The sequence below is a fragment of the Lucilia cuprina genome, chromosome X (genome assembly GCF_022045245.1).
Source record: "Lucilia cuprina isolate Lc7/37 chromosome X, ASM2204524v1, whole genome shotgun sequence".
NCBI classification, from domain to species: domain Eukaryota; kingdom Metazoa; phylum Arthropoda; class Insecta; order Diptera; family Calliphoridae; genus Lucilia; species Lucilia cuprina.
Genome location: NC_060949.1, coordinates 3,613,572 through 3,627,805, shown reverse-complemented (window position 1 = coordinate 3,627,805; position 14,234 = coordinate 3,613,572). Strand labels below are relative to the sequence as shown.

The 14,234-nt window shown below is 34.8% G+C and overlaps 1 protein-coding gene across 9 annotated transcripts; it reads left to right on the top strand.

Moving 5' to 3' along the window:
• Positions 1-433: 433 nt before the first annotated feature.
• LOC124421349 lies at positions 434-10,027 on the top strand. Of its 9 annotated transcripts, none has more exons than XR_006941601.1 (9): positions 434-539; positions 637-680; positions 820-845; positions 924-960; positions 1,797-1,856; positions 2,230-2,305; positions 2,419-2,503; positions 9,579-9,790; positions 9,855-10,027. XR_006941601.1 is itself a non-coding variant. In XM_046956402.1 (8 exons), the coding sequence occupies exons 1-7, from the start codon at positions 461-463 to the stop codon at positions 2,460-2,462; spliced, it is 366 nt and encodes a 121-aa protein (XP_046812358.1). In that variant the 5' UTR covers positions 434-460; the 3' UTR covers positions 2,463-2,503; positions 9,697-10,027. The 9 variants fall into 9 exon arrangements, 4 of the variants coding, with proteins under 4 accessions (XP_046812358.1, XP_046812353.1, XP_046812338.1 ...); XR_006941599.1 differs by lacking the exons at positions 9,579-9,790; positions 9,855-10,027 and adding exons at positions 3,483-4,274; positions 4,350-4,682; XR_006941600.1 differs by lacking the exons at positions 9,579-9,790; positions 9,855-10,027 and adding exons at positions 3,865-4,274; positions 4,350-4,682 and having other exon boundaries at positions 2,419-3,805.
• The last annotated feature ends 4,207 nt before the right edge of the window (positions 10,028-14,234 follow it).

The window sequence follows — 14,234 nt, the reverse complement described above, 5'->3', positions numbered from 1 at the left end:
ACATTTGTTTCTTTTGGCATCTAGAAACCTCGGTTACCAATATGGCTTCAACAAATTTTCAGCAATTTGTTTGCCTACATAAATTTTTTTTCTAAAGCTATTTGTTTTTGTTTTTATTCTTCTTCTTTCTTAAAAAAATCTCTTTTCTATTATGTTGCCACCTGTTTAAGTTTCTTCTTCTATTATTCAGTAGCTCTAATACAGGGTGCACACGACAAACCCCACCACTCCTGTTATCCATCCCTGGATACAGGATGGGAGGGGAAAAAACGCACCTCTAATTTTCTGAACTACCCTAATGCCCTAAACTTTTCTGGGATTTTGGGTATTTCATTATTCCCATACAAAAAATTTGCACTATGGCAACTCTTATTCATTTGAAAACAAAAGTACAACTCTGTACCGACGTTAAAAAATGGCTAGGCGGCGACGTACTGTGAACAGCTGCTTGAATGAATGGATGAGGAGAAGGCAAATAAGAAAAATACTACGCGTGGGTGAAGAAGAAGAACCCAAAAAAAACTCAATGAAACAACGAGGTAAGTATTTTTCTGGTAAATAAACAATAAAATAATAAAAATATTAATTCAAATTGTTTAAAATAACATATTAATTTTTTCTTTTGTTTCTTTACAGGTTCTGGTGGATCTCTATGGTCGTATAAGGGGATTTTAAATAAGGTAAGTAACAAAAACATAGTGATAGAAAAATTCATTAGTGGTGTTGTTAACTAACACTACCAAATTTTTTCTTTTCTTTACTGGGATCATGTTGGCTGCCTTGGGCCTATATAAAAAAATTGATGGCCGATTCTGAAAGATGGCGGATCGAAGCAGAATGAAATGGTAAGTAAAAAAAAAATGTGGAAATTATTTTAATTATTTATATAAAATTTTCTAATAATTTTGTTTTAAATTTTTCAGGTTTTATTCCAGACGGGCCAGTGGACTAGGGATTAAGGTGGTTCCGGGAATTTAAGACAAGTGAAATGAATTATATTTGAAATATACAAAGTGGACTTTAGTGAAAATTAAAATGTGGTTCGGTGCATAAAAAAATTTTGGTTACAGTGTGCGTTAAAAGTGTGAGTGCCGGGTAAAAAAATCTTTAATCGAATAAAATAAAAAATTTTAATACATTTGAAATAATTTCGGTTGGAAAAGTGAATTCGGAAAAAATTAATTTTGGAATTTACAGTGCGGGTAAAAAGTAAACGGACAAAAAAATTTTAATTGAGAAAAATTTAAAAAAAAATTAATTTGATCGAAATTTACCGTGAGTGTCAAAAGTGTACGGACAAAAAAAAAAGTGAAATTAAAACATACCGTGAAAAAAAGTAACTAAATAAAAACTAACTTTTGAAAAAAAAAACTCTTTTTCGTGAAACTTGTCAAGGTGTGTTGTTTAAGTAAAATATGAACTAAAGCTTATACAGTAAGAACCAAAAGTGAAGTGGAAAAAAATTTATTTTTTTTTTATTTTTTTAAATACAGTGGGTGTAGAACAAGTATGAAAATTTTTAGTGACTAGATCTAATAAGTGTGACAAACGGAAACTAAAGTTTGCAAATTTACAGTGGCCATCAGCATTTGTGAATCAGTTAAATTTAAGACAAAATTAATTGTGTAAACAAAAATGAAGTGAACAGTGACCAAAACCTCTTGAAAAAAATCAAACCAATCCTAAATGGATAAAATAAAATAAAAGAAAAGTGAAAATAAAATTATTTCTCCAACTAAAATATTTTTTGCTTTAATTCAAAATTAATAATTTTATAAATTTTCTTTTACTTTCAGCTAATAAAATTCAATTGGACCTGCGATTTGGACTTGGTTTGCTGCTTCCGTTCCGGAAAGGTAAGTAATAAACCTAAAACTAAATAATATAAAATGAAACACAATATCACATATATTAAGTTTTTTCTCTTTATTCACGACTTAATCGTAGGAATTTGGTAGAAATGTAAGGACTAAATTCACCAAAGCTCATAGACTAACGTCTAGAGACTTTGGCGAGAAATACCCCTTACAATTTCTCCGGAAGTAAAAGTAAAAATTATTCAAAAATAAAATTATTAAAAAAAAAGAAAAAAATATATATATGAAGTGTAATTTTCAAAAAGGAATAATAAAAAATAATGGATTTTGACTTGAAATTCAGTTTGTCCTTTTAGAAGATTACCCAAAACTAAATTATTTTAACTAACTATATTTGGTTTCTCTTCCCCAGGTTAGAAATTCAGATGGGACCTGGACCGGAAGACTGAAGGCGGTGTATGGAGCCAATTATTATTCTAAAAACCTAAGTACTAACTAATACTGAACTTATCTAAATCAAATGATTAGATATTGAAAATGACTTGTATCATCAAAATTTACTTTAGACCAAATACTAATTGTTTTGTTTTTCCTTTCACAGGTTTTAATCATCCTATTTTGGTTCCTGAAGAACTAGAACTGTAAGATCGAGAGGAAAATTTCTTAAGTCAACGAAATTTTAATCGGTAAGTGAAAATTTTAAATTTCTATTATTAACATCTAATTTTAAGTTATTCTGTTCAGTCTAACAGAAGATTTAGTATTCAAGATAGATAAAAAAAACAAGCTATAGATAAATTGCCTTATTTCGTGATCGTTAACATCACAAAATTTTCCATTAGAAAAAAACTATTTTGCCAGGAATAGTTCGTGTTGTGAGAACAACTTACCGTAGCGATAGATTTCCCTGTTAACGAGTAATTCACGTGTTTCTACCCGAAACGCTTGTTGGATACTCGTCGCAGCTTTGCTCCCAGACAATTCACATTGCTAAATTTTAGTCAGCGCTTAGATGACTAACAATTCCTAACCCTGAGTGCATGGTTCCAAAGGGTGCTATGACGGAATTGCATCTATGACTAGCGTCTGACGATCACAACGTGGTCATAAACGAAAATTAATAGATTTAGTCTGGTTGAGCACTCGGCGAACTACTCGTTAACGAGCAAACTATCACGACTGTATAGTGTTCCAAAACACAAATGAACTTCCCTGGTCGTAGGCTTTCACTAAAAAAAAGAAAACAAAGTGTTAAATATAAACAAGGCAAAATATCATTAACGAAATGTTTTGTGTAGAAAAGTATCTACTAACTCATTTATACAAAATACAGAAAATAAAATAGGTTTTATTATTTTGGTTCGAGCTAGGAGTAGGTATAATCGTTGGGACTAGAACTATTGTTTCAAATCTTTGGCATGAAATACCCCCAACGATTTTCCTTGAAGGTATAGGCTATTACCAATAGGTCTGACAATTCGGCATTTTAAAAATTTCTTGGCTAGTTTAGCATTAAAATTATTTTTGAAATCGCTTAGCTGAAAGTTGTGACGATAAACCTCTTGACCTGGTACAAACTTGACTTGACGGCAACGGGTATTGTATGTCTTCTCGTTTTTCAAATATGCTTTGTGCAAATTCTCACGAATTTTGTTCCGTACTTAGTCCATTTTTACCATTTCGCGGGTTTTGTCGGGTTTGGCAATTGGCCACAAATGATCGGACCTGAACATTCTGGTTGGGCCAGTAGAAATATTCCCTTAACCTTCGGAGCGTTTTACCAAAACCTCCATGAGCGGCTTGAGGCGGATGGTGGCACTTCGCAATTACTTCTTGAGTAAGCTCTAGTGGAACCCAAACTTCCAGGCAAAATCTTCGTTTAGCGGCACCCCGTCATATGGGAGGACCCGCTTATAAACCAGGTCATTCACGACCTTCAAATCAGGCAGGCTTTCAGAGTTTTCCTTGATTTTGGCGATTAAGTCCAGGTAACTTTGACCTTTGAAATACTCAGACTCTAAATTTATTAAATTATTTACCTCCACAGATACTTCCTCCATGTCATACTTCGACAAGGTGTCGGGAACGATATTTTTGGATCCGGGCCGGCGTTCGATGGAAAATGTAAAGGCCTGTAGATGTAAGCTCCATCGGGCTAGTCTGCCCGTAGTTCTTCTGTGCACTGGTCAATTTGTGAGAGATGAACGCCACCGGATACTCGCCGTTGTTTTCGTCCTTCTGGAAGAGAACTGCTCCCAAACCTATGTCTGATGCATCGCATTGGACATAAAAGTGCCTGTTGAAATCGGGATGCATAAGCACTGGTGCTGTTGTGAGGGCGGACTTTAGCTTGGCGAAGGCTTCCTTAGCTTCGTCCGGAAAGTTGAAACCTTTCCCTTTCTTAAGGGTGTTAAAAATAGCTCCCATGTAGCTTCGGACCTGTTTGGCGGTTTTCGGGTAGGTATATTTTAAAATCGTATCGATCTTATCTGGATCAGGTTTTAACTTCCCTCCTCCTACTATATACCCTAGGTACTTCAACTCTTTGAAGCAAAATTTCGACTTCCCTACGTTGATGGTCAGACACGCCGAATTCAGGCAATGCGCTACCCGATCCAGCAATTCCAGGTGAGTTTTAAAGTCTGGAGATATGATCAAAAGTTCATCTAGATAGACGAAAACTCTATCACGAAGTGCTGAAGGGATCACTTTGTCCATCAGACGACATAACCTTTGGGCTGCGTTTAGGGTTGCTAGCCTGGCTGGACTTGGCTGGATTGTCCAGCTTTTTTGGTGCTAATCCAGTTTCAAGCTAAAATTTAATTTGTCCAGCCAAATAGAAATTTTTTAGTATACTACAATAACTTGGCAATAATATTTATGTTGTACTTAAGTGGGAAAATTTTTCAATATAAAAACTGTTTTCCAAAAAGTCCTATGTGAAGTTTTTTTTGAAAATACGTATTAAATATATTAGTAAACAAATCCGCGAAGAGGCATATTTTTCTAAAGTATCGCTATATGTCAAAATAACAGCTAAATTAAAGTGTTAGGAATATAAATATTGACATTTGTTGCATATATGCAAATTGGCATAGCATAGTCGAATAGACCATTAAAAATGTAAGAAACTACGCTCCATAAATCTCGGGAATCCAAATTTTAACTAACTTAATTATATATGCCTTTAAGAATTTAGCTGTATAAAACTAGTAAAATAGGTATTTTGGTGTATCACTGTGAAATTATTTATACAAAACCAAAATAAACATTTTGTCAGTTTTTTTATGTCCAGCTTTTTTTGTTTTGTCCAGCTTTTTAAAACCCAATGTCCAGCTTTTTGTGAATCTGAATCTGGCAACCCTAGCTGCGTTACACAACCCGAAAGGCATGACCGTGAAATGGTAAAGTGGTCGCCCCGGCACAGTGAATGCAGTCTTCTCCCTACTAGATGCATCTAACGGTATTACCAGAACGCGTCTTTGAGATCCACGCTGTATATAAAGAACGTATCCCCTAACCGACTGAGCAGACCTTCGATGTGCGGCAGCGGATAGGCGTCCTTGACCGTGAGGGCATTTAGCTTACGAGCATCCAGACACAATCGGTTCTTCTCGCCCCTATGGACGAGAGTATCCGGATGGCTCCAAGGACTCTCGCTCTGCTCTGTGACCCCAAGCTCAAGCATCCTATCCAGCTCTGCATACATTAACTTCTGCACAGCCGGTGAGACGGGATAATGCCTGTCCTTCACTGGGATCGCGTCGCGGGTATCGATTGTATGGGTTTCGAGGGAAGTCTGACCGAGTCCCTTCTTTGAGAAACATGGGAATTTTGCTACCACCACATCTAATGCCGCCTTTTGCCCAGGAGTAAGAATATGGGTTTTGGTTACATCCTTCGTCTCCTCAGACTCCGGACACAAATTAACCCCGTTAGTTGTAATGCTACATATACTAGGAAACAGACCGAAACTTTTCATAAAATCTACCCCTAAAAATAGAGGCCTATTTAAAGTAGGTACTAGATACAGAGTCACTTCATTAGAACAATTATTAAAATTAACTTTGGTTTTTACTCGTCCAATAATTCTATGTGGGCTGCCATCGGCAGTTTTTACATAGGACAAAAATTTAAAAACTTGAAGACCGGATTCCTCCACTAACTCCATGCAGCCCTTACCTAAGCAAGACACCGTGGCTCCACTGTCTAACAGACCATCAATCTCACAACCATTTATATTAATCTTTAGATAAAGTCTAGCATCCTTGCCCTCATACAAACTCGTAGACAAAATTTCATTCTTGATCTTCTTTCTAATTTTATACCTAAGTCTAGCTTTCTGAATTCTATTCGATACTTGACCAAAAATCCTAGATTTTGCTTCAGCGTATTCCCGAATTCTTTAATGAAGCGGTTTAATTATATGAACTTTAGGTTGTTCATCGGCAGGCATTATGCGTGCATTATTAACTAAAATTTTAGACGGTCTAAAGTGTTCGATACCATGGTCAACAGGGATTAAGCTAGGGTTGAACGAGTCTCCCCCGTTTGGGACTCGCTCCCCTTCAGGTTTCCCTGACATTTAGGGCACTTAGGCGTGACTACGTCATCCCTACCACATCTAAAACAAAATATACGTCTATTTGGTGAAGGACAATCCACGAAACTATGGCCTGGCTGCTTACAATTCCAGCAAATATACCGGCTACTAGTGGCTAAGGCGTCGATTTCGAGGATTGGTATAGGCACTTCATCTCCAAACTGGAGTTCATGGACTCGAGCTGGGGCGGGTTGTCTAGACTGGAAAGTCTGCCTCTGGCTGGTGATTAAATTTTCAGCTCTTTTCGCCTGTTGACAGAACTCATTAAGGCTAGAAGTGGTCACGGAAAATAGTAGATGTGACAATGACGGCTTTAGATTACTTTTCATAATCTCCACTAGGTCTCGTTCAGAATAGGGGTTTCGCTGTTGATTCCTTAGCTTCATCACACCATTGTAAAAACTTTCAAAGCTTTCCATCGGCATTTGGCGACGATCCATAATTTGTTTTTGCAACTGGAACTCGTTCTCAAATCTTCGGAACTGGGTAAGGAATGCTCCCACCAACTCATCCCAGGACTGTATTGGCCTTAACTTACGTCGGTTCCAAAACCAGTCCAGCGCCTGGCCCTCTAGTAGATGATGAAAACCTCGTAGGACGTCATTGCAAGCGCAGTTGTAGTCCTGTCTTAGAACGTCTACTCGAAAAATTAAATCTTCAGCACTCATGGACTTCGAGGTTCCGTCGAACTTAACGCCCCATTTGGACAAATCCACCTTTCTTTGAACGGCGAATGCGCCGTCAGTAGGTCAACTTGGAGCTTGTGAGGATTGAATTGGTGCTGGAAAAACTGGATTCGCATTTGGTGGTACATAATGCGGCTGTGCGTTAGCTGCTTGTCCTTGGGTTGGTTGAAAATCATATTGCAACTGGTAATTACTAGCAGGTATGTACAATTGAGGTTGATGTAGTTGATTCGTTACTAAATTGTTTCCTTGCCTAACAGGTGGTTGCTGCTCTACAGGCTGATGGTTAAACACTGCATTTGGCTGCCGAACAGATGTTCGCGGCTCCGTTGGCTGAAGGACCGATATCGGCGGATTAGCTGGAGAAGCAACATTGCCGAATTCCTGTTGCAATTCGGTTCGCAACTGCCGTATTTGTCGTTGCAATTCCTCCCGCACAAAAGTAAACATATCGCCTCCTGTGGTGCCGATGTTAACAGGTTGAGGAGCTGTCGGCGGGACATTTGCTCGGAACTCTTGTTGCACACACTGGCGGTGATACTGCTGTAGTCAGGCGATGTAATCGTGCTGTTGGAGATGGCAGGCTTATTTAAAAACCCAGAACGTTCATGGGCCATAGACATGAATTGTCGATGCAGAGGTAGTAGTTGTCGTAGCTGTGTTGGCAATCGTATACGTCGGATGAGCCGTAGGAACTACAGTTCCTGCAGTCGTGCGTGTAATGTTCTCCATATTGGAAATATTATTATGCTCAGTTTGTCCTAGCCGAGCGAGTTAAGACCATTCCTAATGAATAGAAATAATGAATTGGCGGAATGACCCCACAATACAAACTCAACCAAAATAACAAAATATAATAAAATATCAAATTGAAGATTTGTATATACAACAGACCGCTAGTAAAAAAAACTATTTATCTCTACGATAAATATTAGCAAAATACTAGAAGAAATTCCTCCTCTTCCCCAAAGGAAAACTAAAAAAATCAATTCTAAAGAAAGGAAGTAAAGATTCAAAAACTAAATCTAAAACGTTCGTAACGACAAAGCTATAACGTTCTACAAAAAAAAAAAACTCAAAATCCAAAAGAACCAAAGATAAATCTTGAAATCTCAAATTAAATAGAATCTTACTATCGGCGGTGCAGACATTAAATGAAATTTAAATGGACAAAAAAAAACATGGCATGAGTTTCCAACAGCTCCAGATTAGAGTGCAGCTAGAATTTTGGTTGGCTATCCTACAACTTCTAGGACTACTCTAACCACTTTACTGAGGACCAAAACATACTTTTTTTTTAAACAAATACCATTAGGATTATTGTTGAAAAGGGGGCTGGTCTTAGCTATTCTTTCTTCACAACTTGAGCATTCTCAGATTTGCTATGGAAAGCTATTCTGAGAGCCTCAAATTGTTTGGAAAGGATAGGCTGAAGAATCTATAATTCTACATGACCATATTGTTCACACCACACGTCCCAACGCGAACTAGACTAAAATTGTCCTTTTGTCCGGGACTTACGTAGGTGTGTACAATATTGACCATGCACAATAATAGCTTCCCATCTATTGAAATGGAGAAAAGTAAAAACTAAATTTACTATTTCGTCCGTCGACGTCGCAACAATTAGGGACTCTAGGTATGACCTAACAGGACTTACGTTGACATGACTAAATAGGATTAGAAAACTGACTAATGATCAGGCTATGGACCTACTCGGGCCCCACGTTGGGCGCCATTTATGTTGTGTAGTGGTTGTGCAAAACAAAAGAACATAGTGTTGCCAGAGTGCTAGCGGCGCTGGTATGCTCGCGTTCGCAGGGCTTGGAGCTCGCCGGATGGGGGTGGTTCTTGCTATCACTCTAGACTCCTACACACACATAAAAACCATACCAGCTAAAAGAAAAAAAAAACGAAATAAAATATAAAGGGGCACCGAGTAGGTTTCTCTCTGTCTCCCTGATGAAACGTTCCTACGACCTATAACAGCTGGCAGATGTTGTGCCAGGATACCCCCTCCCACTCGGGATTGGATAACCCCGCCATGATATCCTATTATTAGGGATGTCCCAAATTTCACCCTGCAATTTTTCCTTTCCCTACTTACCGCCGCTTATATTGTTTAACCGATCATTCTAATTGATAAAGACTTTTAAAAATTTCATTTAAACATTATAAATGTGGGATTTTATTATCGAAATTACTCTCAAACAAACTTTAACAATATTAGATTGAAAATTTAGTTTACTTTTAATTATAAGTTCAGATCTAGGCTTTACAATTTAGATTTAGTATTAGATTTAGGTTTAAATTTAAGTTTTAAAATTTAAGATTTAGCTTTAGTTTTAGGTTTAAATTTAAATTTAGCTTTAGTTTTAGGTTTAGGTTTAAATTTAAGTTTTAAAATTTAGATTTAGCTTTAGTTTTAGGTTTAAATTTAAATTTAGCTTTATTTTTAGATTTTAAATTTAGTTTTAGGTTTGGATTGAGGTTTAACTATATGCACTCAAATTTATGTTTGCGTTTAAAAAGTTAATAATTTTGCTCGGGGATAAACCGGATCTGGCAATTCTTTTTCTGCGGCAACTAGCTGGTTTACGGGAGGCAATTATAGAGCGGGAAGAGTTCTTTTGGCGGATGAGGCTTTCCTGTCCGTCCGTGTAGGGTCCGTTCGGGTAAACCAGGTAAGTAATTAAAAATATATTTTAAGTTAACCCACCTTTTAAATAATTTAGCTTGTTTTCACAGGTTTTTTTGATATAATTAAAATTTTTTTGTTATAAATGGTCTTAGCCATAAGACCACCTGAGACCTCAAAATCACGCGTTACTTTGTAAGAGGCCTGAGCTCAACCCTATTCGCGCACGTTTGAAAAAAAAAACGCAAACGGAAAGGATTCGATACGATGAATGATAAGTAAGCCGAGCAAGACCGACATTTGTTTCTTTTGGCATCTAGAAACCTCGGTTACCAATATGGCTTCAACAAATTTTCAGCAATTTGTTTGCCTACATAAAATTTTTTTCTTAAACTATTTGTTTTTGTTTTTATTCTTCTTCTTCTTTCTTAAAAAAATCCCTTTTCTATTATGTTGCCACCTGTTTAAGTTTCTACTTCTTTTATTCAGTAGCTCTAATACAGGGTGCACACGACAACTAATTGGAAGAAATGTTCAGAACTGTACAAAACGTTTATCCAACAACCAAGCAATCTGGTGTCAGACCGTTATGTCCGTATGCCTTGGACCTCATGATGAAATTTGGTGGGAATCTGGCTCACCATGACAGCTCTCTTATGCACGATATTTATGAAGAGGGAAAGCACAAGGACTGGTCAAAATTTTCATACCTTTCGCTGATTGATATTGTTATGGGGGCTTCGGAGGTTAACACGGATCTGTACTTAGATGGTACTTTCGGATTATTTGTAACTTACCCAGGAAAAACTTACATTGAAAAGTAATGGGTTAAAAAGCCGCTTTCACTACTTCTTCATTAGCATTTTAAGTCATTATTTTAGTACGGTGATGTCATTGGAGGCAAATAGTTCTACGCTCGCATACAAATAGGGAGTTAAAGAAGTACTTACCACGCTCGCTTACAAATTGGGACTTCAAGTAGTTATTTCAAATAGGGACTTCAAGAAGTCATTATATATATGGACTTCAAAAAGTTATTATAAATAGGGACTTCAAGAAGTCATTATAAATAGGGACTCCAAGAAGTCATTACACATAGGGACTTCAAGGAGTCAATATAAATAGGGATTTCAATGACTTTTTTCCAAAATGTACGAACTTGTACATGACTGTAATATTTTGAATTTTTACTTTTCTCAACGATATTTATATCTCAAACAGAAAAATATCAGCAAACATAGTTAACAGCTATTCCTTAAAAGGGCTAGCAATTTTTATCGGTTTTAATCTACAAATCATAATAAAATTAAAAAAATCAAACATTATTTAACAAATAGAGAAAATAAAAAAATACAAATATTTAAAGTAAAGGCTAGATCAAAGTAAATTAATAAAGTAGCGACATCTCTTGTTGTACAACAACATCTACAGCAAATACATGTTTTAATCCAAGAATGTGTCAAAATAAAATTTAAGAAAATTTCCTTTAACAACAAAGTGAACAAAACATAAAAATAAAATATTACTTTTGAGTTGAAAATATTAAGGATTTAATTATATTATTATATATTATACAATTTATAACACTTTTAAACTACTTTAAAACCACTTTTAATTAATTTTTTTCAACTTTTCACAAATTTTAACAAAAAGCAAAACACAATTTAAAAATGGCGACATAAACAATGTTAACAATTTTCAAAACAAACTTTGACAACTAATTTTATTTTTCTATAGAAACTATAGTTAAAAAAATAGTCAGCTGTTTAAGTGATGCTACATTATTAATTTATTTTGGGCTAGATTGTAAAAAAAACTTATTCTTAAATATTATTAACTTCTGTCGGTAAAGGCAGTTCATAATATTTATGTTAAGACGTTTTTCTGTTAACAATCAATGTTTAAACTGAAATTTTGATGGTTAAAAATAGCCTTATTTAAAATATAATGGTTAGTGTATTTTATTTTCTATTTTGTATATTGCTGAAAAAATTTGCTCGCCGTACCCATACCCGACCATAAGTTTAACTAAAATATGACTTATTTTTTGATGAAGAACTATCGTGGAATTTTGTCTTAATTTTAATAGATGAAATTAAGGACCTTTTTTAATTATTTTCAATATTCGATCTTGCCAATGTGGCAAATTTCATCAAATTATCTTGAAAATAGTTCACTAAGTTTACATGGAAAGCCAACCAGACTGACGGACATCGAAAAAGAACATACTTCAGAGTTGGGGGTAGTGCATTAAATATTTAGTGCTCTAAGGTTTCCACTAAATCCCACTATAGTGACGAAATTTTAATTTTCCACTATTTTTTATCCCTATAGTGGTAGTGAAACATATTTTAACTAACACTAAAAAATTTGTGGTAGTGAAACATATTTCAACTACCACTACAATAAAATAGTGCAAATGTTTAACAGTCACTACATGAATACTTTAATATGCTCTAAAACCTCAAAAAATAGTGTTTATAAATATAAACAAATAAATTGAAACAAGTAGAAAAGTATAGTCGGGCATGGCCGACCCTACACCATGAGTATATTTTAAAATTTTTATTTTTCATAAAGAAACTTTTATGTTGAATTTTACCTTAATTCCAAAGTATTTAAGCAATTTATTGATAAAAAAAACAAAATTTTTTAAATGAGGCTTTTTATAGGTCAAATATGGGCTGATCCTCGATAAATTTGGGAAAAGAAAATATTTTCAAATAACAGTTACAATATTTGTTTTTATTGCTTAAGTTTGTTAACACTCAACAATTTTTTTAACAACATGTTAGTCATATTGAATACAAAATTGGTTAATGGTATACGCACAATTCGGACGAACGACGAATTTCGTATAGCACGACGAACTAGTCGACAACAATTCGTTTCGCAAATTCGTCGAATGGAACACAATCAAATTATTCGTACTGCGAATTCGTTTCAAAATTTGTTGGAAATAGTAAGAAAAGGGAACAAAAATTATATTTTTGTGAATCTCCACGATTTTTAGATAATTTTAACAGCTTTAAAATTTATTCGAACATTATTTTGAAATTAGAAAATGTAAGAAATTGGCCTCGAAAATTATATTTTTGTGAATATCCCCAATTTTAAGATTTTTTAACAGCTTCAAAATTTTTTTCGAACATTACTTTGAAATAAACCTATCGCACAGTTCGTTACGTATGACGAATTTCGTCATATGTACTGATTGTACGTATTTTTATATACTTTTGTGTGTTCTATATCTGAGGACGAAAATTCGTTCCGAAAAATTCGTCGTTCGTCCCAATTGTGCGTATAGAATAAGAATCAATAGTTAAAGTGTTACAATTGGTTTATTATATCAAACAATTATTTTGTCATTTCTATATAAATTGCTCTATTATGAAGCTGTAATAAACATATATTAAAAACAAGTAAGAAGTTATAGTCGGGCGAGGCCTCCCATATAATATCCTAAACCTGTATACGAATAAAATGTGATGTAGTTTTCATAATAAAGAATTTAAGTTGAATTGTACCTTGCCTCAGATGTACTAAAGCAGCGTTGCGCGTTCATATTGTTCTAATTACGAAGATTTTCGGCAATTCACACGTACGCATCCCGATTATAAATAAAACTCATAGCAAGAGCGTAAAAATTGCAAAAAATTGTAAAAACAACAACAATATATTCAAACAAGAGAATAACTTGCAAAAAACTCGTCCACTCCAAAAACTTTTTAGGAATGCATAATATTTAAAATACATAAAAACAATATTTTTAATACTTTTTTAAACATTTTACATTAAAAGCTTTAATCTTTGTTTAGAAATAAACATTTTTCTCTTCTTTGAATATGCTTTATCTGTAAAATTTACAATTTTACTTCTTATAAAATTTGATCATAGCAAGCGTAACTAGGAAATCTTTTTTCTAAGTGTTTTTTGGCATTTTCTTACCACTACAATAACAGTTACTCTTTCTGCGCTTGGCTGTACTAAAGCCATTTACTGTTTAATAAATCTGTGAATATTTAAGTAAAATTTTGATGGGGATTTTTAGAGGGGCTAGGGTCAAATGAGGCCCTATAATTATAAAGTTCATCATGGTCACCTAGACTAGTATAGAACTTGGATCTGCAGCTTTTTGTTGAGATACGAGTATATCAATATACATAAAAATGAATGTGTGTTTGTTTGTATGTTTATATGTTTGTATGTTTGAACGCTATAGACTACTAAACGGCTGAACCGATTTGCTTGAAATATTCACAGCGTATTTCTGTATGTCTGGAATAGGTAATAGGCTACTTTTTATTTTAAATTTTCAAGTGGGCGAGGAGCCACGCCCACATTAAGAAAATATGAAATTCGTATATTTGAGATAATATAACAGTTAGAGTCTTTAAATTTTGCAGGAGGCACTTTAGTGTCAATATGATTATATGCAATAAAAAGTGGGCGGACTAGCATTAGGGGGCGTGGCACCTCCCATATAAATT